This window comes from Canis aureus, chromosome 13 (genome assembly GCF_053574225.1).
Source record: "Canis aureus isolate CA01 chromosome 13, VMU_Caureus_v.1.0, whole genome shotgun sequence".
Taxonomy (NCBI): Eukaryota; Metazoa; Chordata; class Mammalia; order Carnivora; family Canidae; genus Canis; species Canis aureus.
Genome location: NC_135623.1, coordinates 30033482 through 30060635, shown reverse-complemented (window position 1 = coordinate 30060635; position 27154 = coordinate 30033482). Strand labels below are relative to the sequence as shown.

The window sequence follows — 27154 nt, the reverse complement described above, 5'->3', positions numbered from 1 at the left end:
TTTTTTTTTTTTTTTCACCTACTGCATAATAAGAACCAAGAACCTCTCGGAAAGAAATAGAAACCAAAGTGCAGCAGCAATATGATGGTGGGACCTGATGTGTATTAACAATAAAGTGCTGTTATAAACACAAAACATATTACGGCGATATAGAGAAGCAGGTAAATGACAAAACAAAAAGAAGGACACAGTAAGTAAGGCCAACGCTTTTGGCCATCCAGGTTACTGGAGGTTGTGCTGCAGGAACCCTGTGCCTAGCGTGTATCTTTATTTTAAAATGGGAACTTAAAATAAAAAGCTAAGAGAACATTCAGGAATGAATGTCAAAAATAGGTAAAGGAGTGGAAAAATACAACTGTGGGCAATCCAAATGAACTTTGCTCACATAACCAGCTATAGAGGAGGTGAAGGGGTCCCAGTGACAGTGTACAATTCTGATCAGGTGCTCTCAGACAGATCCAATCAGGAAAGAATAGAGATAGCCCCCCAAAGTCTTTAATTTAACAAAAACGTTCCCGATATTCAGGGCTGCTCAATTTCAGGAAAATGTGCTAAAGAGAAACTGAGAAATTTCTATGTCCAGAGACCATAAATATAAAAATGACTTAGTTAGCTAATTGTGATTTGGGCATTCGTATTTCTGAGATCCAGAACTTGGTCCAGATAGACTTTAGAAGTTGTTATCTATGAGTCCAGGACTAAGTGCTCGATTTAATAGGCAAGAACTACAGAGAGGTACTTTGGAAGGTTTAAAAACAAGTATTATAAAGTTCTTACAGGAAATTTTTCAAAGTATAAATGCTTGAATGCTTCCTGATTCTTCCAGAGTCCTGAAAAAGCCCCAGGTGGTAATGGCAACCTTATATAAAAACAGAGCAGTTAGAATTATGATCAAAGTGGTAATAAAGATAGATTGATTAGAACAATTTCCTTGTGTGATGGATAATTGCAAGTCAAATCCCACATTGAAGCATGACCCCTAAATCTACTGGACGGATCCTAATTGAGGCTGAGCAGCTGGCGATGACCTGGCAGCAGCATTGAGGGATGACCATAGTCTCAGGAAAGGGCACAAAAGGCACATTGAGGCTGGCGTTCAAATAGGTATTATTAGCAGCAATCACTGTTTCAATAGGAAGCATAACATCTGCACAAAGGAACCAGAGATGCATGACTGAATTACTTTTTTAGGACAAATATCCTTCTACCATAGGTAAATAAATCCTTTTTGTTGTTGCTGTTGAAGTACCAAGATCCCAACTGCCACATCTGGCTATCTCTGTGATGAAATGCTCCAATTCAACATACCATGAACAATCTTATCCTCACAATCAATCTGCCTCAGGGAAGTCCCTCTCACTGCACCCACTTGCAGTCTCCCTTTTCATGACCATCCCAACCCAGGTGATTTCCCATCCTATGAACACATGGAGATACTTGAGAATATAAAACAGAAGATCGGATATACCTCTTCTTTCCAACCAATTTGTCCTTCTATTTCTTTCCCCCATAGTATCAAATAGGTATTATACGCATGGTCAGGGCTTAATCTTGGTCTATCTTTATACAGGTAAATGAACAAATTCTCACATTGGTTCCCTGTAGGAAGTACCACTCAATGAAAATAATCACTCAAATTGTTTCCTGGACACAAGAACCTTTTAGAAAATGCTTTAAAGTTTGGGAATTTCGATACTGTAGAATTTAAGGGTTTTCCAACACCTTCCCTCTCCAGGCTCATGCAATAAAAATACAAAGCGAAGCAGTGACTTCACAGTGTTCATATTGAGAAAACTGAAAACAAAGTAGACATTGGCTACTGCTTCCCATGAGGCAGTGTCACACATCCTCCACCCCAACGTTAGACCTCGAGGCGCTGAGTTGTATTCTCACATTCTGTCCGACGAGTGGTGTTACAAGTGGCATCACTGGCCCAGCTGTGATTGCCCATCTTCAGCCTCCTGGTGGGTCTTCCCTTGAGAAGCCCTCACTTTGTATTAATTTAAGATGGAGAAAAAAAAATGCAACATCTGCATTTCTGGACTTCATGCAATTGCATAAAATGCACATGGAAGCGGTCTGTAATCTGTAAACTACAGACACTCTGCTGTTGCTGCTCTTGCTGTTCCTCGCTAAGCTCGCGCGAAGGCCGTGGGCTGAAGCAGGTGATGCCTGTGGGCTCTTGTAGTGGAGTCGGCTATGCCAATCTTAACTCCGTATCACATAATTTCACTTCCTTAGTTTGTTTTTATTGTTACTATCTTATAAGCAGGTGTAAATCATTGGTTATTAAACATGGGAATAAAATATGAATATAGCAGCCACCAAAACACATTCAATTCAGCATCATTTTCGGGATGCCGAGGATAAAGAGGTCAATAAGGATGCCAAGAAGGTTTGGTAGATAATAAACCGAAAACCAATCAAGGATGGAAAAGATAACATTCATGAGTGAAGCTGACTACATGTAAAAGAAACAATCTCGACAATAATCTCAATGGAGATGGATTCTCCTTAATAGTAAATAAATAATTTTCCTATTTTCCTCCTCTCCAGTATATGATGATCTACATCCTTTCTGCTTTTCATGGTGATATTTATTCACTATACTCTAAGAAAAATAAAAGGTAACTGTGATAATAATTGGCAACTGATACTAAGGCTGCTTTGGGGACATCAGAGAGGGCTGGGGTCTGAGGCAAATTAGAATGCGGATGCCGGGTCTAACAGAAGCAGCTGTTTCTTAGCACCATCTGATTGTTGGTGTACAGAAATGCTGATCCAACTTAACATTGCCTGTAGTGAAAACTATGCAGAAAGAAGGACATACTACTGTTCAAGCAGCTTCTCTTTCATTTTATCTCCCCTAGACACAGATTTTGATCCCCCAGCATCCAGACTGCCTCCTCACAGTAGAGACTCCTAAGTATTTGCAATAATAATCCAAATGAATTAGCCCCTCAGGCACCGAGTGCAATCTGAGTTTCCTAGTGGCCTGGGACGTACCTGATTTAGCATGTGTACATGGGACAGAGCGTGCAGCATTTTCTGGTAAGAGTGTTACTAGAGAGAAAGAGAACATTTTATACTTCCCAGAAGCTGGTTACGTCTGCAGCCTCTATCTTTAAAAGAAGATGCTCTGATAATCTGGGTTTTCTCTTAGTGCCTGGGCGAACTATGGCACCAATAATCAGTAACAGATAGAGTAGATTCTTATAATTAATAAAAGCGTAGAGGATTAAAATATAGGTAGCCATCCTCCATGGGAAAAAAGTTAACAGATTTTAAGGACCTGGACTTTTTTAGCTGTTGCACAAAATTTCAAATACCTGCTTAATTTTTTTAAAGAACAGAGATGGTAGTGATTTTTTTTTAATTTTTTTTATTTTTTATTTATGATAGTCACAGAGAGAGAGAGAGAGAGAGGCAGAGACACAGGCAGAGGGAGAAGCAGGCTCCATGCACCGGGAGCCCGACGTGGGATTCGATCCCGGGTCTCCAGGATCGCGCCCTGGGCCAAAGGCAGGCGCTAAACCGCTGCGCCACCCAGGGATCCCCGGTAGTGATTTTTATACCATTTTTTTTTCTCACTCCTGTGAGAAAGGTCTGTATAAATTTGTATCTACCTAGAGACCTTGAGAATTAAGAATAACATACCAAGGATATGATCCAGGGACAGTGAATGAAATGGAAGGAGAAATCCAAGGCCAAATGCTATTGTTCTTTAAGGACCAAAGAAAGGGGATCATTCAACAAAAAATAAATCAGATGCATGAGAACTAGGAAAAAAGAGTATCTTAAGAGCCACTACTGTAGAGTTTTAATAATGATTGAGTGTTCAACAAGGTCATAGAAGCACAGATTTTGTTTGAGAGTGATTCAACAGAGGTCAGGCAACTCAACAATGAAGATATGCTGAGTATTCTCAGGATTGCCATTTCAGGGGCACAGAGCAGACAATAATGGGAGTGACTAAAAAGTAAACAAAGTAAGAGGAGGCAGGAAGCTAGACTATATATATATATATTTTTTTTTTTTAGACTATATTTTTTAAGAGTCTGTGGGTGACTGGAAGGAAAGATATGTCATTGATGGAGTGCAGAGAGGCAGGCTGATTCTAAGACGGGGAAGGTGTGAATAGAATCAGCCAGTGAAGACAAGATGAAGACGTGAAAGTCTAGTGTTTTTACAATACAGTTAGGGAGAAAGACTGTCATGAATGATGTCTATTCCCTTAAGTTAATGAAATAAGGTAAAGATGTTCGTCAGGCAAGTTTTACACCAGGTCCTTGGACTCTGTACTGGCAGGAGCTCTTGGAAGGGAAAGTTTTATCACTGAAACGAAGCCACACCTAAAAGCCAAGGTGTGGATCTGCTGGAAATGACATCTGAGTCTCCTGATCATTTCTGACATGTCCCCAGAAAACTACTTCATTATCCCCAAATTGAATTGAGGAACAGGCTGGAGAGCAAGATAAGAGATTGCAATTAGTAATTAGCAGGATACAATGAGGGGAAGCTATCTGTTCTTCACTAATAGAGTCTGATGTGTTTTAAAAATTCGGATGTTGCAATTTCAACATTAGAAACGGAGTCTAAAAAAAGAACCTTAAAAGATGGCATATAATGGTCCTAAAGAAATACAGGAAGAGAGGTTTCCAGAATTGGGGGTAACCATGACTAATATATATATATATATATGAAATAAAACACGTGAGAAGAGAAGCAATAAGCTCCAGAGAGATGTTCGGTGTATATATGAGCTAGAGTAGATTTTTTTTAAAACAGAATTGCAAATTAACATTTTTCTTGTTGAATATCCTAATGATTATCCTATTGCTCCTGGAATAATGGATGCCCTGGGGCCTTCTTCTGAAGTTGCAGAAAAAGAAAATTTTCATCTGTAGTTACAATAACATGAAGATACATTAGACTGGCAGGAGGAGGGGAAGGTTTGAAAATACTGGGACCCACTCTGGATGGTGCCTACGCTCCTCCTTCAAATCCAAGATAAGGCTGTTGCCACTCTGTGATACCTTTCCCAACTCTTTCAAGCAGAGTGAAAAGGGAAGTTTTGTTGCAACCTGTCCAAGGGTAGACCAAGAGTTACCCTTAGAGAATGTCTTTCCTAAGAACCCATTCCTAAAGGGAAAGAGAAATAACTCAAGTGATCCTCTGTGTGTGTGTGTGTGTGTGTGTGTGTGTGTGCACGCGCGCTGAGAAATCCTTAAACAGATAAGAAAAGAAGGGACTGGTCATCGCTGTAGAAGGTGACATTCCCGACCACTCTGGAATATAACGCATACACGCCTCCATTCCCAGATACAGGATGATCTGTATTTACTGTTCCATCAGCAATCCCCATGGTAACAGAAGTTAAATTGAAGACCTAACTCCTGTTCCCTAGAGAATTCTGGGGGTAGATCCCAACTTTGCACTCCTGGCGTTTCCACTGGAGTCTGTAGCTTTACCTGAGATTTTCTTATGAGGCTGCCTTTTGTCTCCCCACAAAGAGAATGATTAAGCCATCATTTCTTTCTCTCGGGACAAAATGACTAGGTTATAAATGTGAGCTGTAGCTGCACAACTACTAAAGATGTTTAGATGCCCATGTCTAAAATGAGGATAATACCTGCTCCACTATCTCACCGTGATGGTGTAAGGCTAATAAATGATCTTACTATAAAATCTGTGTATGACATTTAGAAAGGAACGTGATTACAATTATGTGTCACCCTTAGTTTTACTCAAAGGGATACACTGATGAAAAGAAAGCTGTCCTGACCCTTTCCCAAGACAGCAGCACAGTGACTAAGTCACTCCTGCGAAGCTATAACGATGTGACAGGAGTCAACAGGGGACAGGAGTCAACATCTGGAGGCTGAGAAACCGGCAGGTAGCAGAGTGGAAGCCACGTGGACGATGCCTTCCAGGTACAGCGCCCTCCTCCTGCGCCCAGGCCTGCGGGGCACAGACCAGGGCACATAGCAGGAAGTGGAAAGCTGCACTTCCAGTAGCAACAACTGGATCCGATCCATGGAAAACGTAGGCCCATAAAGGAGGACTTATTTTTCCCCTTTAAAAAAAAAAAAAAAAACCTGCATACTGTGGAAAAGATGTATTACCCAGCACAAGTTGGTTTTGATCAACTATTGCCTGCTTGTTACAGTAGCCAGAGACCTATGGCTTTAATAACGGTGAGCTCTAGGGTACTGAGGAAGGCAATTGCAGTTAAAATTTTCTTTCATGGCCTGTTCTGTGTTGCTTGGAAATTACAGACTCAGTTTTATTTCTGCACTTTAGGGCTCTGGATGCAATTGCAGGAATACCTCCCAAAATTCATGAACATTCTGTATTCATAGCAATTCAGATACCATAACTTTCCCACTAGATTAACTGCCTGGAGTAGGTTTCAGAATCAAAGGAATTTGCTAACATCCACAAAGACATGTAGTTTCTTCTCTACTAGAAAGGCAAATCCTATGAATGCAGAGAATCTAGAAAAGCTGTAGGATTCATGCTTATTACATCTTACGGTCTACAGTAGTTGAGGAATCATTTAAACGTCTATCTTCCAGTGAAGGGATTCCCAAGAAAGCAAAACGGTGCGATTTCTAAAAAGTGTTAACAGAGAAGTGGAAAAAATTAAGTGGAACAAGAGTTTTCTGTTCAACATTTCCACATACCACTATTTCTCATTTTAGGGTGAATCGTCTTAATATGATAAAATGAATCATTACATTTAATATCTTGAAAGGGTGGAAATATGATTATAGCCTCAGATTTTAAAGAAACTGCCACAGAAAGATAGTTTCCAATGTGATTTATCTTGTTCATAACAGATTTTATAGTGGAAGAAGCAGCTACAGCAGTACTTACAAAAGCAAACAAATTTGGAATTAAAACAATGAGTCATTTTTTTTATTGGCTAACTTTAATATAGTTGGAGCCCCATACATTTCAAATATTCCATGCTGATTTTCCCTGTATTCTTGTAATTATACTACAAGTATAATTAGTGAACCTACACTGCTACTATATAATTATTATATAAAATAATAAAATAATAAAGAGAAGCTTAGATATGAATAATTATGAATGGACATCTATTTCTGGCCAGGGATCACTCCCAGAGGTAGCTTTTGACACCATCTCAGTTTTAAGTCCCTGGTGGACCCCACTCACCATATATACTCCCTTTTACAATATCCACCTAAGTTTTCTTGGGGCTCATGTGGCTAATCTCTGAAAAGGAGTCTGCTTTCAGATCACAAACTTTCTTTAGAATGTGGTCTATATGAAAAAAAAATCCTTCTCTCTCAAATTACATACTTTTTTTTTTTTTTAGAACCGCAACAATTTTTATTAAGTCAAGAAGCTTTGTTTTTTTTTTTTTCTTTCCCTTAATTCAATTAAACATATATTTTTTATGAGCTTCTATAAAGCATTCATTGGCTAGTCCCATTCTGGGTGAATGATGTATCCCCTCAAGGCACAGAGAACAGTTATGGACTAACACAAAGAAACCTTACCGATAGATGTTAAACATGAAAACATCCTACCCATTCTGCAGGCAGCCACTGAGATGCACGAGTAATTTTGAGGTTGACAGGTTAGGGTGGAATGGCCACTAGAGAAGTGGGTTTACAAAGGAAATCCTTTGGAATATCCTCCCAGATATTACAAATGAGTTCCTATAATAAGGTTTCAACTACTCTTACGAAAAAAAGAGTGAGATCTTGATGGGAACTATTTTTTTTTCCTGTTTTTTCTTCTTTACCTTTTGAATATATATATAACATTTTCAAACATCTCGTCTCACTCTTAAGGCAGGATACAAACTCCACTGCATATCATAATATATTGTATCTTCCAAGAATTCACATAGAAATTTCAGAATCTCAGATCAGTGCAATAAAATTCCCTGTTTAGGAATGCAGAGAGTAGAAAATAATTCTGAATTGGTGACAATCTAAACCATAAAATGTTTTAAGGCAATGGTTGTGTTACTTTTTAAGTACCAGTAACATTAATGGCTTTAAGAAAAAATATAGTTTATATGGGCGACTGCTATATTGTTTTTGAATGGAAGTAGGGCAAAACAACCAATAATTAGAATGGCAAAACACACAGAGGGTATAAAACAGTTGGCATCAAATACACCTTTAGGATCTTACAGAGTTGCTTTATGAAATAGGCTCACTTATATTGAGAAGGTTATATAAAAATGTGTGCTGCTAGAGGGCTTTCAAAAACCAAGTGCTTCCCTAAGTAAGCTAAACATCCACCTATAATTTTGCTCAGATTATTAATTTCTTAGAACGCTTTCCCCCAATTCTCCATTTCCCCCTAAGAAGTCAGATTTCAACCAGCTCTATGTGAACATGCATTCTAGCTCACAATAATATGAATATAAATGGTATATTCAGTTTTTAACTTTTCCATCTTGACAACAAGTGTCTTAAAATTTGGGACGCCTGCGTGGCTCAGTGGTTGAGCATCTGCCTTCGGCTCCTGTTGTGATTCCGGGGTCCTGGGATCAAGTCCCACCTGGGGCTCCCTGCAGGGAGCCTCCATCTCCCTCTGCCTATATCTCTGCCTCTCTTTGTGTGTCTCTCATGAATGAATAAATAAATAATCAGTTTTTTAAAAAGATGTCTTAAAATTTAAACTTGAAAAAAATAATATAGTACTTACCTATCTAGGGATACCACGAGAATCTGAGAATTGTATCATAAAGTATATCTGCTCCACTAGCTTTTTGTAAGGTTAATGTATCCTGATCTGAAGAAATCCATTCTTTTTAAAGTTACTGTTTTTCATTTAATTTTCACAGAATTTTAAATGTTTTATTAACCTGAGATTTTTTTTCTCTAGCTCCATCCATGTAAATGCTAAGATCTTGTACTTTTTCACTGCCGAGTAAGAGTCCATTATATAAATATACCACATCTTTTTTTGTTTTTTGTTTCTTTCTTTTTTTTTTTTTTTCGTCTCTCAGGTCTAGGGTTCAGGTTTGGGTTCAGGTTAGGTTTAGTTTAGGGAAAGGGTGAGGTTATGTGTCCAATATTCTGCAGTTCAGAGACCTAATCTGAGAAATTTCATACCTGAGGTTAGGTCTCTAACCTGAGACAGGATGCCGAGTCATGAAAATTATTTTCTTTTATTATCTTATTTTTTAAAGAAATCTCCATGCCCAGTGTGTAGCTCACTGCGGGGCTTGAACTTATGATCCTGAGATCAAGATCTGAGGTGAGACCAAGAGTTGGACACTCAACTGACTGAGTCACTCAGGCGTCCCAAGAATTCTTTTAAATAAGTAGGAAAACAAATTTTTTTCAAAGTTTGACATACAATGTTCTTTATTTACAGTGGCTCCTTCTGCCAAATTCTACTACTTAAACCATATCAGTAAAGATGCCAATGTTCCCAATCAGAGGCACTAAAGCAACCTGTATCAATTATTAAAATAGTCACACCTTGTTTGTCCCCCGATTTAATCAACTTGCATTTCAGCTTCCTTTAGCATGACAATTTTAAAATATGGATTTATTCAAAGCAAATTTCAGTATTTGCACTTCCAATTTTGACGCTTTTGACAACTGTTGTTTACAAATGAACAAGGATGAAAATGTTAGCCAGGAATTGTGGTATTTGCTGAGTTGGGGATTTTATATTATGCTACTATTTGACCTGATACTTACACTTTTAGAAATCATTCAATACGATAGCGATTATCAGAAAAGGAGAGAAGACAACATAAAAAAACGATGTTCAATATGGTATTATTTACCATCATAAATAAATCATAAATATTAAAGAAAAAAGACCAAGATTTCTAGAATGGGAATAAACACTTTTAGAGGCAGAGTTGAAGCGAAACATGCTCATGAGACAGGGTTAAGGAAAAATGGAAATACAAGAATAAGCATCTAAAATGCTGATCAAAAGGAAAGGCACAGGGGATCCCTGGGTGGCACAGCGGTTTAGCGCCTGCCTTTGGCCCAGGGCGCGATCCTGGAGACCTAGGATCAAATCCCACGTCGGGCTCCCGGTGCATGGAGCCTGCTTCTCCCTCTGCCTGTGTCTCTGCCTCTGTCTCTCTGTGTGACTATCATAAATAAATAAAAAAAATTTAAAAAAAAAGGAAAGGCACATACATACTATAAAATTCATGTTGTATCGCTAAAGGGTGGGAGTATAGAAACTTTAAATACATCTTTATATTTTTGGTATTTCAGTTAAATAGATCACCCATGCATTATTTGTATCATCAAAAAACTATTTAAAATGCTAGATTTATCTTTATAAAAAATCATATTTAAATTTATCCTACTTTATGGGGCTTCCATGTTTAAATGACAAGAGGTTGGCACTGGGTATTGTCTAGCCATGCGTGAGCTTATTTTGCAACCTCCTACTTAGTGCTATCCATTGCACGTTTTTCTTACTATTATATACCAATTCTTGTGCTCTTAAATAGAAGCATTGTAAATTTTTCTTACTTTACCACAATATTTCCTAAACATCGAGCCTTCAGTTTTTGCATGTTGTCATCCAAAATCATAACTGCAAAGTAGAATAGAAACAAATAACATAAATTTGAATAAAAATGTGTAGCCTTAAAGCTTGAACTTTTCCATGTTTCCTATATCCAACCCCCAAAACTGTAGCTTCACAGGCTTTTTTTAATTCCTATGAGACAATGAACATATAACTATGCTAACATGTCTCACAAAAAATTCAAAGGGCACATGCTTTGATTCTTAACAAGATCATGAATTTTCCCTCAGAAACTCCCTAAGACATTGTATTTCAAACATGCTGTTAATTTCATAATCCATGTTTATATCCACTTCAATGTAGCCTCCTATTCTATCAAAAACATTAAAAATAGACGCAAAAGGAAACAAATAAAGTTCTAAAATAGGCCAAAAAGTATTTCAAGCAATAAAAATAAAGTTTTTAAAAGTGTGGGAAACCCCTTTTTGTGATTCAAGGCTTAATATCCACTTCTAAGCCTTAAAGATCCATTTAAGCCTCCCCAAATATCATCCCAGTGGTGCTTTCTGGGCCACACTATTCCAGTCCTGAAAGATTTTAGGAGGTCGAAGCCTGTATCCACATCCTACAACCCCTAGTGCAAACTGGAAATGAGGATATATCATCATGTTCTAAGCTCTAATTGATCCTTTATGTGGCGTCATCCATCCAGATTATTCTACTAAGCGAAGCTATGAGAAAAGAAGGACATTGTCCCCAGAAAAAATTAATCATTCCCTTCTTTGTGTTTTCAGAGCACTTTACTTTAGAATTCTATTCTGACAATTAGTAGTGGTATGCATATTCCTCTCACAAGACTGGGTGGTCATTAAGGGTGGAGGTCATGCCTAACTAACCTTTGTGTCCCCCAAATCTCAATGCCGTGGCCAATTTACTCTGTGCCCCTGTATAAATATTCTGTCTTTGGTTTCTCTATATAAAAAGTGGGAGTGATTCTTTGCTCAGTGTTCTTGTAAGACTTACTTGAAGAGAGTAAGTGACAAGCTTGTGTAAGGTACTCAATGAATGTGCGACTGTTACACTACATCAAAGTTTTCACACACAAAAAAAACGGTTTTCTTTGCTTTTCCAGGTGGATATCACTTTTTTATCCTCATACTGAATACTACATTATGCTTCTGAATCTCTGCCTAACCACAAAACATGAAAATTATGAGTCATAAAGTCACTACCTCCTTGGTTATAGATACTTAAACTCTAATGTTTAACCTATGCTGTCTGTAAGCCAATGGCTTTCAGACAATGAGAAACTTCTGTACTGAAATTTCATGAGGCATCAAAGCTTAACTCTTTCTTATAGCTGGATATAAAAATACTGAAAGGGAAATGTATTTAACATCTCCCACAAACATCAGCCCCTAAAAATGGCTCAACACAAAGCAATTTTTTTCTGATAAAAGGAGCAAGGATGACAGGACTGTTCAAAGTGTGGGTTTCACTGGAGCTGGGTTCACCTTCCCATGCCTGGAAAAGTCACTGACTTCACAGAATATCTCTTTCTGCTCTTAAAAGAAAAATTCCAAAGTGTCTTTTTATAAATACACCTACTAGGCTAAGTCAAATGATCCACGTTTCCTTAACTAATCATTGTCCTAGAAAGAAAATATATTTTTATGTCAGAGAGGCAAGGGATAAGTCTCTACATTTTATGATTTACATGCTAATAGAAACTATATGTAGGATCCATATTCTGTCCACCAAAGATGGATTTTCCTCGTAAATCTGTTAAGCTAAATTGTGACCTTATGCAAATAAAATAAATTCTGTTCTTCATATTCCTTGTCTGTGAAATGAATGTATAAGTCTAAATTAGGTCAGCCTGTCTGGCTTCTAGGAAATATCAGCACGCTACTAGCTAAGACTTAGTTCAGTCTGTTCACTGGCAAGTGCTTGTGTTAATGCTTCACTGTGTTACATCGTGACCCTATGAAGCATGTGGAATTATTATTCCCATTTAGAAATAAGGAAATTGAATTTCTTAAAAGTTAGGTGACTTGTGTAACTTATATAACTAGCAAGTGGAGCCCAAGGGAAATTATTGAACCACTGTAGCCTTACCAACAATTTAAAGCAAATATTTAAAATACATTGTATCTCATTGTCACATACTACCAGTATGGATGAAGTGATTTTTCTATTTAGAATCCTTAGTTTTTTATATTTATTTTTAGCCAACATGGTTCAGAAACTTTACCGTCACTCCTAAGTTAAAAGGTAGCATATTAATGGGAAAAAACTGCAGCTTTTGTAGCAAAAACATGCAAAGCAAACAAACCAACAAAATAAAACATGATGGTCTGCACTGTCTATAGGACCTAACCAGCCATATTATCTAAGAAAAGTAATTCAGTCTCTTCAGGCACCAGTTAACTCATCTTTAGAGTGATAACGATACCTCTGAATTAAATATAATTCATCATTAAGTGAAATGATATATGCAAAGTACTCTGTACCTAGCAAGTGTTTCATACATATTAATTTTACAGCCATATTCTTAACGTGCCTTATAAATATTATTTTCTTGGTTATTACAGTCATTTAGAACATGTCCTTGGAAGTCAACAATCTTATTTTTGATCCAATTGACTAATAACAAAATTAAGGCATTTATTTTTAGTACAATGTATTCATTCAATCAAATACTTTTAAGCACTGACTGTGCAGTTTGATTCACATTAGACATGGAAAAAATACCAAATTTATTAACCTTACACATTCCAAATAATCAGGGTCACTTCTCACCATTGTATCCTGGAACACTTTTTCCTGCTTGTCCTGGAGGAGGTGTTTTAGAATTACCTAATCCAATGCAGGATGCTGTAATTGGGGATCCAGTCTCTGGAGAAATAAATATTTATCGTTTAATATTTAAACTTGAGATCATGATGTTTCTTCACTGTGTGCACTGCCCCTTACCTGCCCGCTCCCCCCTCAGTTTGTAATAGAATTTAACTTGCACGAGGGATAGATGAAGGGTGGAAATGCATTATTTAAAAATGAAAACAAATCTAGTAATTGATATCAGATCAACAGTTTTAAAACTTAAGGACACAAATTCAGAATAATGTATATAGTGATGCTCCTTCTAAAGAAAAGAGAGTTCTCTCTAATGTTCTTGGTTATGAATCAGCCGGCAAGCAGAATGCAGAATTACATGGCTATGAGAATTTTACAACACATGCTAAAAACTCAATGATCTCTAGAAAAGATGCCTTCTCTTCACACACATTTCCATTTTATCATGGAAAACAATAGCTACATGCCAGAAATTTCTCTTATTTGTGGCTTAATCTCTGAAATAAGTGACCCAGAGATTTTTGAGAATATATGAACAATATCAACTCTAATTTTTAAAGAACTACACCTGCCTAGAGACCTTGTATCCAAAGCTGACCTTACCAATGCTGAATCAAATTGCTCTCAATCTGCTGTTCCTGGGCTTCTAAAAGGCAGGCAAACAAGGGCAAGCAGGTGGGGAGGAAGGCACGAAGGAAGGAAGAAGGGACATGTATGCTACGCTGATTATTTCTTTTTTTTTATTTTTTATGCTGATTATTTCATCAAGACCAGAGACTTAGCCACGATTAACTTACATTGATGAACAAAAATGATAAATTCAATTTCTCTGTCTCAAGTTGTTAATAGAATAATAGCAGCTATTAAACGATAGCCATCGTTCTGAAAATGATGATTTCATGGACAAATGCCTTTGTCATTATTGGTAAACACAAGTTTGGTCTTAGCAGAATCTTTTAAGTATGAGACTTGCATGAGTGGAGGAGAAAGATAAGAGGCATCGACTGTGGGAAGTTTCAGAACTAGTGGCTCAGTATTATGCACACAAACATACCGTATGTATACCAAGGGACTAATTGCCAAGCCAACTGGATCCAAAGTAATCCAAAATATTAAAAAACATCTATCTTCCTAAGGACTCAGAATGTATTCTTTCCACTATGGTTTCTGCCATAATTTATTATACATTTATATCACTTTAGAATGGTGGAAAGAATTTATTACTGATCTTTACTTTCCAGAGTAGTTAGGTTTATTATTTGCATTTTATGGATGGTGGTTCAGCTGGCATCAATAACAGAAGATGGACTCTGGAACATTGGCACACAGTTCCTAAGTCACAGTCCAGTGCTTAAGATGCTAAGCCATATGGTCACTGCTGAGAAGAGGCAGCAAGTCACCAGAGCAGACATTTCCGATGTTTAACAAAGGATTTTCAAATGGTTTCATACCGTCACCAATGTTTCATACCATGACAAACGACTCAGATGTTTTCATCCCGTGACAAAAAATGGGCAAGAATTTTACAAAATGGCATTCCATCAGTCGTGTGACACCTCTGCCTCTACTCCCCACAGCACCAGCCAGGCAGGGAAGGAGACCCCCGTGTTGGGAAAGGTCGGCCGCATTTTTCCTGTTGCCTTTTTAAAAATGTCTCAGTACTGACCTCAGCTGTCCTCCAGACTGACAGAGAGACAAGAGCAGTGTGACAGCAGGAAGCAACCTGTCAAGTGAGGAGCCAGACAGAGCAAGGTGACAACAGCAACAGAAGCTACCAGGACACAGGAGGAAGAGAGATGTCCTCTTGATGGCGCTTCTGTTCCCCTCACCCACGTGGCGGAGGAAGCAGTCGCCGAAGTTCATCTTCTGTGTTAAAAGTGTGGCCCATCAAGTTGAGTTTATCACCAGAGGCACTCCAATCATTTCAAGTTCAAACTCTCTACATTTTTTAACACCGAAGAGCCTCTCAGCACCTTGTCAGCAGATGGCTTGAGAGCCTACCAATGGACCTTCCAATGGCTGCAGGGCCTGCTGTCTGGAGGGGGAACAAGCACAAACCCACAACAGAACCCTGACGGCACTCTGCTTCATCTCACGCCTGTGTGGACTCCGAGAAGAGATGGCAGCACTCTGTTCTTCTCCCTCTACCATGGGGCCAAAGGAGACATGGGAAGAGGGGGTGAAAATAAAACCTAGTCTTCAACAGAGGCCCAGGAATGACTAAGCTGACGCTACACATCCTGCCTGGGATTCTTGGCATCTTTGTACAGTGATCACACACTTACCCTCCTTTAAGCTTCAGCTGTTTGGTTGTAATTCAGGATGGGAAGACATGAACAGCACCCTCTTCTCTAAGATTACTGGGACTCAATTTTAAGGGCAATGAAAAGGATTGTCCATTCAGGCACTCACAGTGGACAATATTAGTTGGTGCTTTGAACATGAGTAACTTGAGTAGCTCATGGTCTTTAGTCTGATATTCATTTGGGGGTTTGGAAAAAGAACTGTGGGTAGTGACACGTAAAAGATACACGCGGACGGAATGGCAGTTGGCTGGTTCCACCCAGGGAGCTATGGTTAGGACGGAAGTGGAATGAGAAAGGCCATAAGGGTTGTTGGAGAAACTTTGGTCTTCTCTGTATCTCTGAATGCCCTGACGTGCAAAGAACGTACCGATGCACCTGAATGTCAAGCACATACCCGTGTGCTCACACACTGATGCACACAGACCCTAACCCCCCGACTCTCAGGCTGGCGCACGTGCAAAATCAGCTCCTGGCTGGGGAAAGCCCTCCAGCATGCACCTGGCCTTCCCCAAACTTCTAAGGACTCCCGAAGCTCCATTGCAAAGATGTTCTAAAAACAGCTACTTCACACTGTCCAGGCTGTAATTAACCGGTTATGGAAGGAGACAGGAAATCCAGATGTCACACTGTGACCGGGAAATAGCTGCATTTAAACAAACCAGAACTTTCTCCTTGGAGAGCAGAACTGGATGCCACATTGGGAGAAATCTTTCCAGAGACACCCAATCTTAGAAAGAGACACCCAGGAAGAAGGTGGCAGGGAACCCAAGGTGGTGAAGAAGATGTTATTTTGGTACATTTATATTCATACCGTGTTAACAGCTAATGCAGACACTTCACTTTACTGCCTCTCTGCCTTATGGCATTAGTGAGCTGTTACCTACAGGAATTTTCCCAAAATCAAACTCTAAAAGAAGAAAAGGAATGAGAACTAATATGTTTATCTATATTATAAACATATATATATATTTTTCAAATATGAATGGCGCTGTGTACTATGCTAAGTGCTTTTTGTTTATGTTATTGCATTAAATCAAACTCCATAAAGAGACGGGGGAAAAGGGAATTCTTTTTACAAATGAAAAATACTGAGGACTAACCTAGAAAATTTAAACCGTCTGCCCCGGTTTGCATAGTTCTTACCAACGAGGAGAAGAATTGAACAGATAAGTGCACCATTTGTGAGGTTCTTAGGTAGGTCACAGAGAGCTGAAGAGAAATCACTCAGACTGTGTCCCAGAGGAAAAAAAAAATCCTTGCATCAGAGATGAGCCTGGTCTCTACTAATTGCAAATGGACATAACGGTGGGACCTATCTCCCACTAGCAAATATTTATTGAAGACCTATAACGTGTTAGGTGCTCTTAGTAGAACTAGAGAGAGAACAAGAAACTAAAGTGACCACAGTTCCTATCGTCAAGGAGCTCACATCCTGGTTGGAGAGACCAACAACAAAAAACATAAATAAAACCTATGACATGTTAAAGAGTGATAAGCACTAAAGACATTTTTAAAAAGCATAGACAGGGCATGAGACGTGATGGGAAGGAACTGCAATTCCAGGTTGGTGGCCGGGAGAAACATCCCTGAGAAGTGGACATTTAGGCAAAGACCTGAAACAAGCGAGGACCTGTGTCACATGACATCTAAGGACAAGGTATCCAGGAGAAAGGAACCACAGGTGCAAAGGTCCTGAGGCAAGCTTATTCTTAGAGTGTTTCAGGAATAGTTAGGCAGCTGGTGTTACTGAAGAAGAATAAACGAGGAAAGTAGTAACAGGAAATAAGCTCAGATTATCATCTGTAGTGAAGAGACAGACCATTTAAAACTATCTTGAAGACCTCCTAAGACCATAAGCCTTCAGCATGTGATCCTGCAAGCTGATGAGGGCTTTTGAACAAGAATTTAATGAATCACAACAATGCAAATAAAATTTACGTAAATATGTGCACAGCATTCAAATGCTGTGACCAGGTTTATTTTAGTTGGGGTTTTGAGAGAGATGTGTGTGAGAAAATGCATGGACCGGCAGAGGCTGTATTAAGATAGTTGTTTAATATAGAGATTTCTGTGGCTTCCTAAACATCAGGAACCAATTCACAGGAGAAGTCACTAGGCTAGCAGAAAGACCAGGGCCTGGTCAGGTGGTGCAAGGGAGACACTTGACCCATATAAACCAAACATAATCTTAATGTGAAGATTTTTTGTTACATAAGTGTTAGTGTGTGTATAGATCGACATATTTCTGAAAGGCAATTTGGCAATTATAAAAAGCCCTTAAAAATGCACATACTCTTTAATCCAGTTATTCCACTTTAAGGGATATATAAAGGAGATATTTGTAGGCATTCACAAATATTAAGTAAGCATCAAGGATATTTATGTTAATGTATAGAAGATTGTTTACATTAATGTTTGGAAGACTGTCCAAAAATAGAGATTATTCCATATCAAGAATTAATGTAAAGCTATTCAGACATCACAGAAAAATGCCTGATAGGAAATAATTCTTACAAAATATTATTTAGAAAATCTGTAAAACAGAATGCATAAATGATTCTCTTTTTGTAAATAATGTGTTGAACAAAAATACGTATCTCGGCAAGATGCACATGAAAATATTGACAGAAATTATTTATGAATGGCAAGCAAAAGGGAAATTATGTTGAATTCAGAAGGCTACAACCACGACTTTGCGATTTACCCACTATGGAGATAAAGGGTGGCTGCAATTGGTTTGAGCCTCATTCTATTGAGAGGTGGGAACTATGTCCTGTCTATTTGAATCTGGGCCACTTTTTGATGGCTCTGACTAAGCAAAAAGAGTGCAAGTGATTCTTAGTTTCCAGGCACATGTTTGGAAAGTTGTAGATCACGATCTCTGGAACCTCTGAGCCACCATGTAAGATGGCCCATTATTCTGAATCCTCCACACTAAAAATGCCATTTGCAAGCATTCCTATCAACTGTCCTGACCAACTCCAGTCTCTGAGCCATTCCCAGGCATGAGAGTGAAGCCACCTTGCACCCACCAGACCAGCTCATTCACCACTAAATCCTGTCCGAGTTGCCTCAATCAACAGTACCTGGAAACAAATAAACCAGTAGATGGAGCATAAAAGCCTTGCTGATCCGCTGCACATAACACACACCCACGAAACCACGATATATGGTTGCTGTTTTAAGCTGCTAGGTTTTGGAATAATTTTCTTTTTCTTTTCTTTTCTTTCTTTCTTTTTTTCTTTCTTTCTTTCTTTCTTTCTTTCTTTCTTTCTTTCTTTCTTTCTTTCTCTCTCTCTCTCTCTCTCTCTCTTTCTTTGTTTTTTGCATAGCAATAGACACTCGGAACATTCACCACCAAAAATACTATAAAATCTTTCAAAAAAGAAATAGTGCAATCTTCCAAAACATTGTGCATATAATTATCTGAAAACTCTCTCCTAGCCAGTATTTGAAATCAGTTTCTTCCTGCTTGAGAATCATTTGAATCAGCAAGCCCAAACACAGTCTAGTCTCTGACATTTTGTGCTCAGGAAATGTTTGCTGACTAGTAAATACATACTTCTTACATGGGTTTAGGCTCCAGTTCCCATTATTAAGGTCAGGGTTCTTAAAAAATAAACAGCAAATCACAGAATAATGGAATCCTAAAATGAATCAGGGAGAGGGAGAATGGAGGACTCGGAAGAGAAAAAGCTGTATGTTACCATTATAATTCTGTCCCAACACTTTCTTATCCCAAGAATGATATTCAAAGGTCAGTCCTCCAATACATATTTATGGAATTCTCTGAAAGGCATTTCTTTTAATGGGAAGACAGAGTTAAGGGTGGAAAGACATGCCAAACAGAAATAGCAGCATGTTCAAAGGTTGAGAAGTTAGACCATCAAGGGACTGACTGCAAGTTATTCAGCACAGCAAAGCTCAGGGGAACCGGGAGGCTAAGAGAGAACAAGAGACAAAGGGAGGGAGATAAGCAGAGGCAGATCATGAAGTGTCTTCTGTGCCATGGTAAGAAATATGCCTATCATTCCGGGAACAATCAGAGACATGGGTTTTTTTGCAGAAGTGATTTGCTCAGAATTTCATTGTAGAAAAATCTCTTCAGTTGCAAACTGGAGTTTTAAACTGGATCCCAATCCAGAGCAAGAAGTCAGTCAGATGTTGGTGATCTGATGAGGGGAGCAGGAGGGGAAGATGCGACCGTATCTGAGTTAGAGTCAGAGAGTCTTAGTGATTGTTTGGCTATGGACACAGAGCAAGAGGGAGAGGCCCAGGACCACCCCAGGGTTTTGGCTCAGAAATGAAAGGCAACGTGGAAAGAAGAGTAGTGAGTGAGCGTGAGAGAGGAAGAAAACAGGGGCAGGTTCACAGAGCCTGACTCTGTCAATAAGAGAGACAGAGTCGCATCTGAAAAATCTGCTATTTTGTACACACTGTGGTTCTAGAAACACTACATTAAGCAATATGGATTTAGAAGTTGGTGGCCCGTGCAGAGAGCTCAAGTCCTCGAAATCAATCAATTAGCAGCCTGGTACCGCTGAGTCATATTAATCACAGCGTCCTGAAGCAATTTGTAAAGAAACCATTCTCCCCACTTCCGAATCTATACAGTGTGCTATAAATAACTTGAATGGCGGTAGCAGAAAGAAAGCAGAACAGTGAGATGTACACTGGTGAAAGAAAATCAATTTAATCTCAGTGTTCATGAGATGGTACGATTACCATTTAAAATACTTAATTCAAAGCAGCCTAACTTTCTGTACTGGAAGCGGACGTCTTACCCTTCTCCCTTACCAGCCCCTTACTGCCTCTAACTGTGGGGAAACTCATAAGTAACCTGCAGTTGAGTTAGGTAAGAAATGTTGAATTAATGAGTTAGGTAAGACATGTTGAATTAATGTCATAAGATAAGACATAGGAAGGGAGGACTCTGGACAACACGTGAGCATTCCCATTCTAATCTTGACTAAGCTAGTTGCCTCTGGGAAACTAAACTCTCTATGATTCCTTTTTCTCATGTATAAATTGAGCTCTTAAGTTCCAACTTTTCTTGAGTCTGGATTATCTATCTACAGGCCAGGAGGCTAAAGATGATCTTTACTTTTTGAAGGGAGATCCATAGAAAGGAGAGAGAAAAGCAACATATTTATTGAATGTTACTACAGGCCAGGAACTCTGCTGCACTGTTTGTTCATATTTCACTTCATTTCAAGCTTTCTACAAACCCATGAGATAAAGTGCAAGCAGAAGATCAAGGACTTGCCCATGGCTACAGGGTAAGTGGGGGGGACCAGGATTTAAAGGCAAATCTGTTACGATTCAGCAACACTTTCCAGGACCTACATTGCTTTTCTAAGGACAATGGTCACCTGTGGTTTTCGAAATTAGAACTGACAGCAAAAGAGGAATTGGGAACTATTTGGGGGCTCGATGGATCCACACAGTGTAGGGTTTACATGCAACAGCAGGAAAGTGAAATTTCCAGACAGTAACGTTTGTCAAGGAACGGTTTGGGAACTCCTTTTTTCTTATAAATATCTACAAAAACATAACATATTTTCACCTTTCAAGAGTGGATTAAATGTGATTCTTGCCAAAGGTAGGAGGATTAGAATAGATGACATTTCAAAGACCAAACCAACTTCATATTATTAATCGATTTCCCAGTGTTTAGTCTCCTGTGAAAACATTATCACTAATACAATAATGGGAACAAATAAATATTCTAAAAAGCAGTTACACATGTCCAAACTACTTCATGTAATCATATTTGAAAAAAAAACAACTATATGTCCTTTCTACATTGTCATGCTATAAAGAGGTAATGTCTGATTCGATAGCTCCTATTTGACTTGGAAGATTCATTTTCAGGTGGATTAACAATTTGTAAACAGTTATTCACTTTCAAGAGGAAAGCCTCATCAAGCCTGCCTTATATTTGACACGAGATTATTCCTTCCACAAATCAAATTCATGTAGCTTACCTCTAAGCCCCTGCTTCTCAAATGATCAGTAAAAATTACCCACCTTAAACTAATGAAGATTGCTCTAAATGAGAAAAAAAAATGTTGTTGCCAGGCAACAAAGATGACATCAGGACTTTTTTTCCCTATTGGCAGATGGATACTATCGGCATTGCTAGCCCAACGTCGCTGAGATGCCACTGCGTCCATAAAATTGTTTTTTCCCCAATCACAACTTCTCATGATAAACTACATAAACTCTCCTCCCCATGAATGAAAAAAAAGAGATGAGCTTATTTTTGACCATTACATTGAAAAAAAACAAAAAGGCAGCAGACAGTAGTGATTCACTTGCATCACTCAAGACTCCTCATTCTATTGTTTGAAAGTAGCATAGGGTCACATAGCCCAGGTCACAGGGTGAGGGCACTGCCACTGCAGGCCACTTTGGCCTGGCACTTTGGATTCCACAGTGTGCATTTCGAGGGTTTAGTGCAATCTGTTGTCTTTGAAAATACAGGCCTGTACTTCAATGAAGCCATACCACCATAGCCCCCAAAATTTGATGGACTCAGACATTAAGTAAAACCCCAAAGCAAGGAATGACAAAGAGTTAGAAAGCAAACATGGGAAGGCAGCGTTTGGTTGTGCACAGGCATATTTCACTCTGAGATATGCAGCCAGGGGAGTGTCTGCTAGTAAATCTTGGCACCCACGCTACAGAGAGTAGCTTATAAATAATTAAAGATAGAATCTTCAAGGTAAGTCCCCAACAAGATGCTTTCCCCACTGTCAGGTCACCTGTAGAGAGCCCCCTAGGCTTTAGTCCTAGAAAAGCATTTTGTAGCAAAATATACAGGATTTTGCATGGGGCAACGTACATTTAAATGAGAAGAAAGTCACACGTTTCGCACATAGTTGTAAAATGTTTTTCTAAAAGGAGAAATAACAAGAATCATAAAGTTCCCAATGTCGAATTGCAAAAGAGGAAGAAAATTCCCTCCTATAGGCTAAATTTCAGACTCTAGACCGACAGATTGGAAGCTCTCGGCAAAAGGTGTAGCAACTTATGCACAAAAGTGGAATGTCTGAGAAAGCAAGGGTAGAAAAAGGAAGAGGATGATCCAGAAAAACAAGTGGCTTAAATTTTGATACCCTACCTATCAAATCCTCAAATGTTGGCTAAGTGTTTCACAATCAGTCTACGTAGGAGGAATGAGAAGCTACCCCATTTGAACCTCTACCATTCCCACAGAGATCCCTACTCAGGATAATTGCTATTAAACTGTAATTAATTTTTCAATTTTGTTTTTGTAAAGAAAATATATTGCCGTCTTTAAAAAATCCTGGGCTAGAGGATCTCATCTGGATAAACCTGAGGATACAGACTCAATTGCGTTAGCTTAACCAATTTTTGTGGTTAAAACTATTGTACAAGTTGTCTGTTCTTAGGAAGTACATCCTACCAAATTGTCCAAAAACAAGGATTATCATGTCAAGTAGCCTTGACACATTTTAATAATATGGTATTAGGGTGTGTGTACTCTTAAGATCAATGATTTTGAACTGTCATGAATGAAGTTTGCTGGAGGATCTGGGGCCACTTTAATCAAATCTAGAATTATCAGATTCCTTCCCAGAGAAGGAGGATTTAGGCTATCTATAGAATATAGGGACTTCAGAACTGGCAACTGCAATTAAAACTGCAGTAGTTCAATCAAATAGAGACAGAAATACTGTGATTACTCTAAGACATAAGAACTCAGCAAAGATGGCTCAAGGCAGATAAAATAAGATCAATAACTTAAGTTGTCACCAATGTCTCAATCCATTAGGTGAATACTGTTTTCTCATTGAAATCCCTCCTTAGGGTTTTTGCAATTCTATGAGGGATCTTACTCCCCCATTAAAGTGACAGGAACAAAACAGACAGGCAAACAAAATCACCCTGTTGCTGCTCAAGTCGGCAGCTCTTCTGTCATTTCTGTTACTTCATCTCTACTTGGGCAGAAGGTACTGGGAACACTTTCAACGTCAACTCTGTATCTTCTGAGGGGAACCACACAGACAATATTCTAGTGGCAGGTGGGAAGAATCATGGATTCCTTTCATCTCAACCCTTTATCAAGTTGTTCTTCATAAAAGCTTTCATTGAACTGGAGGATTCTAATCTCACAGTCGGTGTCTTTAATTAACTGACTCATGGCATGTGAAGAACTAGTGTTTCTACCTAAATAACATTAAAAAGTGGGATGCCAAGCTGCTTGGTTACAATCATTTCTAAACCAGTATCATAGCTTAGCAGTAAACAGTAAGGAGTGGAGAGAAGAGGAAATGTAGAAAAGCTCAGAAAAGAATAAGGTCTACTATGTTTTGGGTTTTAAAAGTTAGTCTCTGAAATTTAAGGAAGCTTTTTTTTTTTTTTTAACTTGGTCATTCATTCATAAGGAAAACCCTTTATAGTTTTCAACCAGAAAAGACCAAAAAAGCCCCCCAAAAACCTTACAGCGAAGGACTCCATGCACTGCACAGTTCTTTCTTCCTAAAATTGTTTTGTGTCTGATTTCTGGAAAAGCTAAAAATGATTAATAACAGTACAGGGTTTTATCTGGTGATTGTACACCTGATGATAATGAAGTTCTGGCTGTTTATTATTTTCTTTTTGCACATGAATTATCATATCTTAATGGGACAATTATCTATTCTCTTAATTTCCCCTTTTAAAATTATTTCACTAAGTAAAAGTATTTCACTAAGTAAAGGAAATGAAAACTTCAGTCAATAATCCAGATGTTTTCAGTCATTTTATGGAGAAGTTGCTGGGAAGATAAAACATCTGGATAAGTGACAATTTATCTTTTATCCAGATTGATAAACTAAGTGGATACAGCCCCTCCTATCTAAATTTAGCAAGACAAATTTTCTTTCTGAAAGCACATAATGTTTGCATTATGACAATCCAAAACAAGCACTTAATATTCCAGTCATGCTGAACAGTAGTCTTTATGGAAATGCTCCCACAAGGAGTTGATCAGTTCTCAAATTTTCCACAGATTAGTTCTCAATTTAGAATCTTAGATAGTATATAAATCAGATATTAAAGAGTTTTGATATTAAGAGGCCAAAAGAGGATGTCAGTCACTAGAAATCTGTTGTCACTAATACAAATTTCACTTATGTAACAAAAACAACATGGTAATGAACTGGATTGACTGCAGAGTGCCTACTTATAACTCAGGTCACAGGAATTAATCAATTTTTATTCATACATTTTAGTTACTTAACATATCCCTAATTAATTCCAAATCATACATCACCATTTTGAAACAGCTCATTTGTGCACATATATTAATGTAATCAGAGAGCGAATTCATAAATTATACATTGTATGGAAGGCTCATAAAAGTGTACGATCATGTTAAAAAATCAATTTCTAAGTCAGTAAAAAGAAAAAAGATCTTGTAGAAAACCTGTTGAAATGAAGAGTATTCATTCCTTTGGCCAAAGCTTAACATTCCTTCAAATGTTATGAGGTTTTGGTTGGCATACCTCATGTGGAAATGACCCTCATCTGTTTGATATATAAAACATTAGGAAGTTCATGACTGTACCAGTAATATCAAATTTTCCTTTCTTTTTCCTAAGAGTCAATAATAACCCACAAAGTACTTGCCTTTCCCCGCCCTGGTGATTTAACATTAATGTGATATCCCCTCAAGAAAGGTGTTTGGCTGAAAATATTAAACTTTGGTATCGCTTTGCAGTACTTATCACAACCTACAACTTTGAAAACAATGAATTGGTTTCTTCTAGACAACTGAATAAAAATTCGAACGAGATTTTGTTAGTAGATGACAAATCTGCATCATCTAGGATGGATTTCTTTTATAAAGTATAAAGCCACCTACCTAGCGGGCTACTACCTACCTCTCCACATGTAGGTATTTGTGTACTTTAATTGGACACAATATCAAATTCTGTAAAGTCAGATGGGAGGGGGTGGAAAGAGTCAGTCACTATTAGTAGAAATCCAGAGTGTTTTCCACAGTATTGAGCAGCCATTCAAACCTGATTAAACTGACAGCACCCTGACATGATGTGGTTATTAATTTTCCCTGAACGAAACATTAAAGAAAAACTGCAAATTCACATGAAACTCCATACCCACCAGGGACCTCATACGCTTGCTTCTCAGGCGTCAGTAAGCTTTTCTGTAAGCCTGGACGCACTAACTACATCCGTCGGCACAGGCCATTACGTACAATAATATTAAGAAAAAGGGGGAGAATCATAATCTCATTTATTAATGTGCTGGTTTCTTTCAGTAAGCTGTGGCATAGTCATCTTTAATGGAGGGAAAACAAAATCCCTCTGCAAGCACTTGTGCAAGGTCACTGTGTTGGAAACAACCCCTCGCCTTGACCAGGAAAGGAAAACCATCTTAAAAGTGACAAGATAATTAAAAAAAAAAAAAAAAAAAAAAAAAAAGTGACAAGATAGCTTTCTCTTCCTGCCTAAGAGAATAAGTGTTAGGAATTTTCTAGTGAATAGGCCCCAAATCTATAAATATTTTTCTTTGCAGAGGCAATGATTCTTCACTTGTTTTTAAGTGTTTTTACATATGGCACTGCTCTTTCTCTGAATTCGGTCTTCTCTTTTTTATTTCCTAAATAGTTACAGATCTGAATTTAGATAAGAAATGTCTCCCCTGGCAAATAAACTAGAGAGGCTAGAAACTCTTTCTGATTTGCATTGTATTCAGAGGAACCTGTATTTCACTCTATCACTCATTCATTTTACATTTTGTGTTATAGTGGATATGGAAACCATGTTCCTCCAAGGAGCAATATGCAAGAAGATGATGTAAAAGCAGAATTTATTAGCATCAAAAAATTCTAAAATACCAAACACTGAACTTCAGTTTTAGTCACTCACTTGATCTTTTACACTCTAATTATTTTTAAAATCAAGCTGACTTTTTGAGAAGGAACTTTATTAATGTTTTTATTCAAATTTGATACTCCACCCCAGTTACTCAGAAGATGACAATTCTGAAAACATTAAAAAGGTTGATCGAATTTTTTGAACCAAGTGGAATTGAACTAAAATATGTACATAGGAAGGCCACAAGGTTCTCATAGCTCACAGTTACTTTTAGTAGGTCAAATGGAAAACCCAACAAAATCTCTACACTTAGTGATGGGGAAAACAGATAATCTAGATAATCTACTTCCTTTCACATATATACACAATTATGCCTCAAAAGAAGCACAGAGGCATTTTTTAAAAAAATTTGTAACAGATTTTATGTTACATCCACTTAACAGGACAATTTGTTTCCCAAGGATCACTTAGTGGGAAGAAAATAGAGAATAAACAAAATAATTAAATAAATAAATCATATATATATAATGATAAATGTTTTGGAAAGAAGATACACTTCTCTGTCTTCAATGCTAGGCAGAAGAGATTTGATTTGATGGAAGACAACAAGGGAGTCATAAAACCACACAAAATCTTAGG

General features: G+C 38.1%; 1 protein-coding gene across 1 annotated transcript in view; it reads right to left on the bottom strand.

Moving 5' to 3' along the window:
- Positions 1 to 27154, bottom strand: part of ACSS3 (acyl-CoA synthetase short chain family member 3) — a 142772-nt gene that overhangs the window by 17836 nt on the left and 97782 nt on the right. Inside the window, exons 10-12 of the mRNA XM_077845657.1 lie at positions 13306 to 13401; positions 10506 to 10569; positions 778 to 859 (exon numbers count right to left, since the gene is read on the bottom strand). Coding sequence (XP_077701783.1) covers positions 778 to 859; positions 10506 to 10569; positions 13306 to 13401 — 242 coding nt within the window. The remainder of the gene's footprint in view (positions 1 to 777; positions 860 to 10505; positions 10570 to 13305; positions 13402 to 27154) is intronic.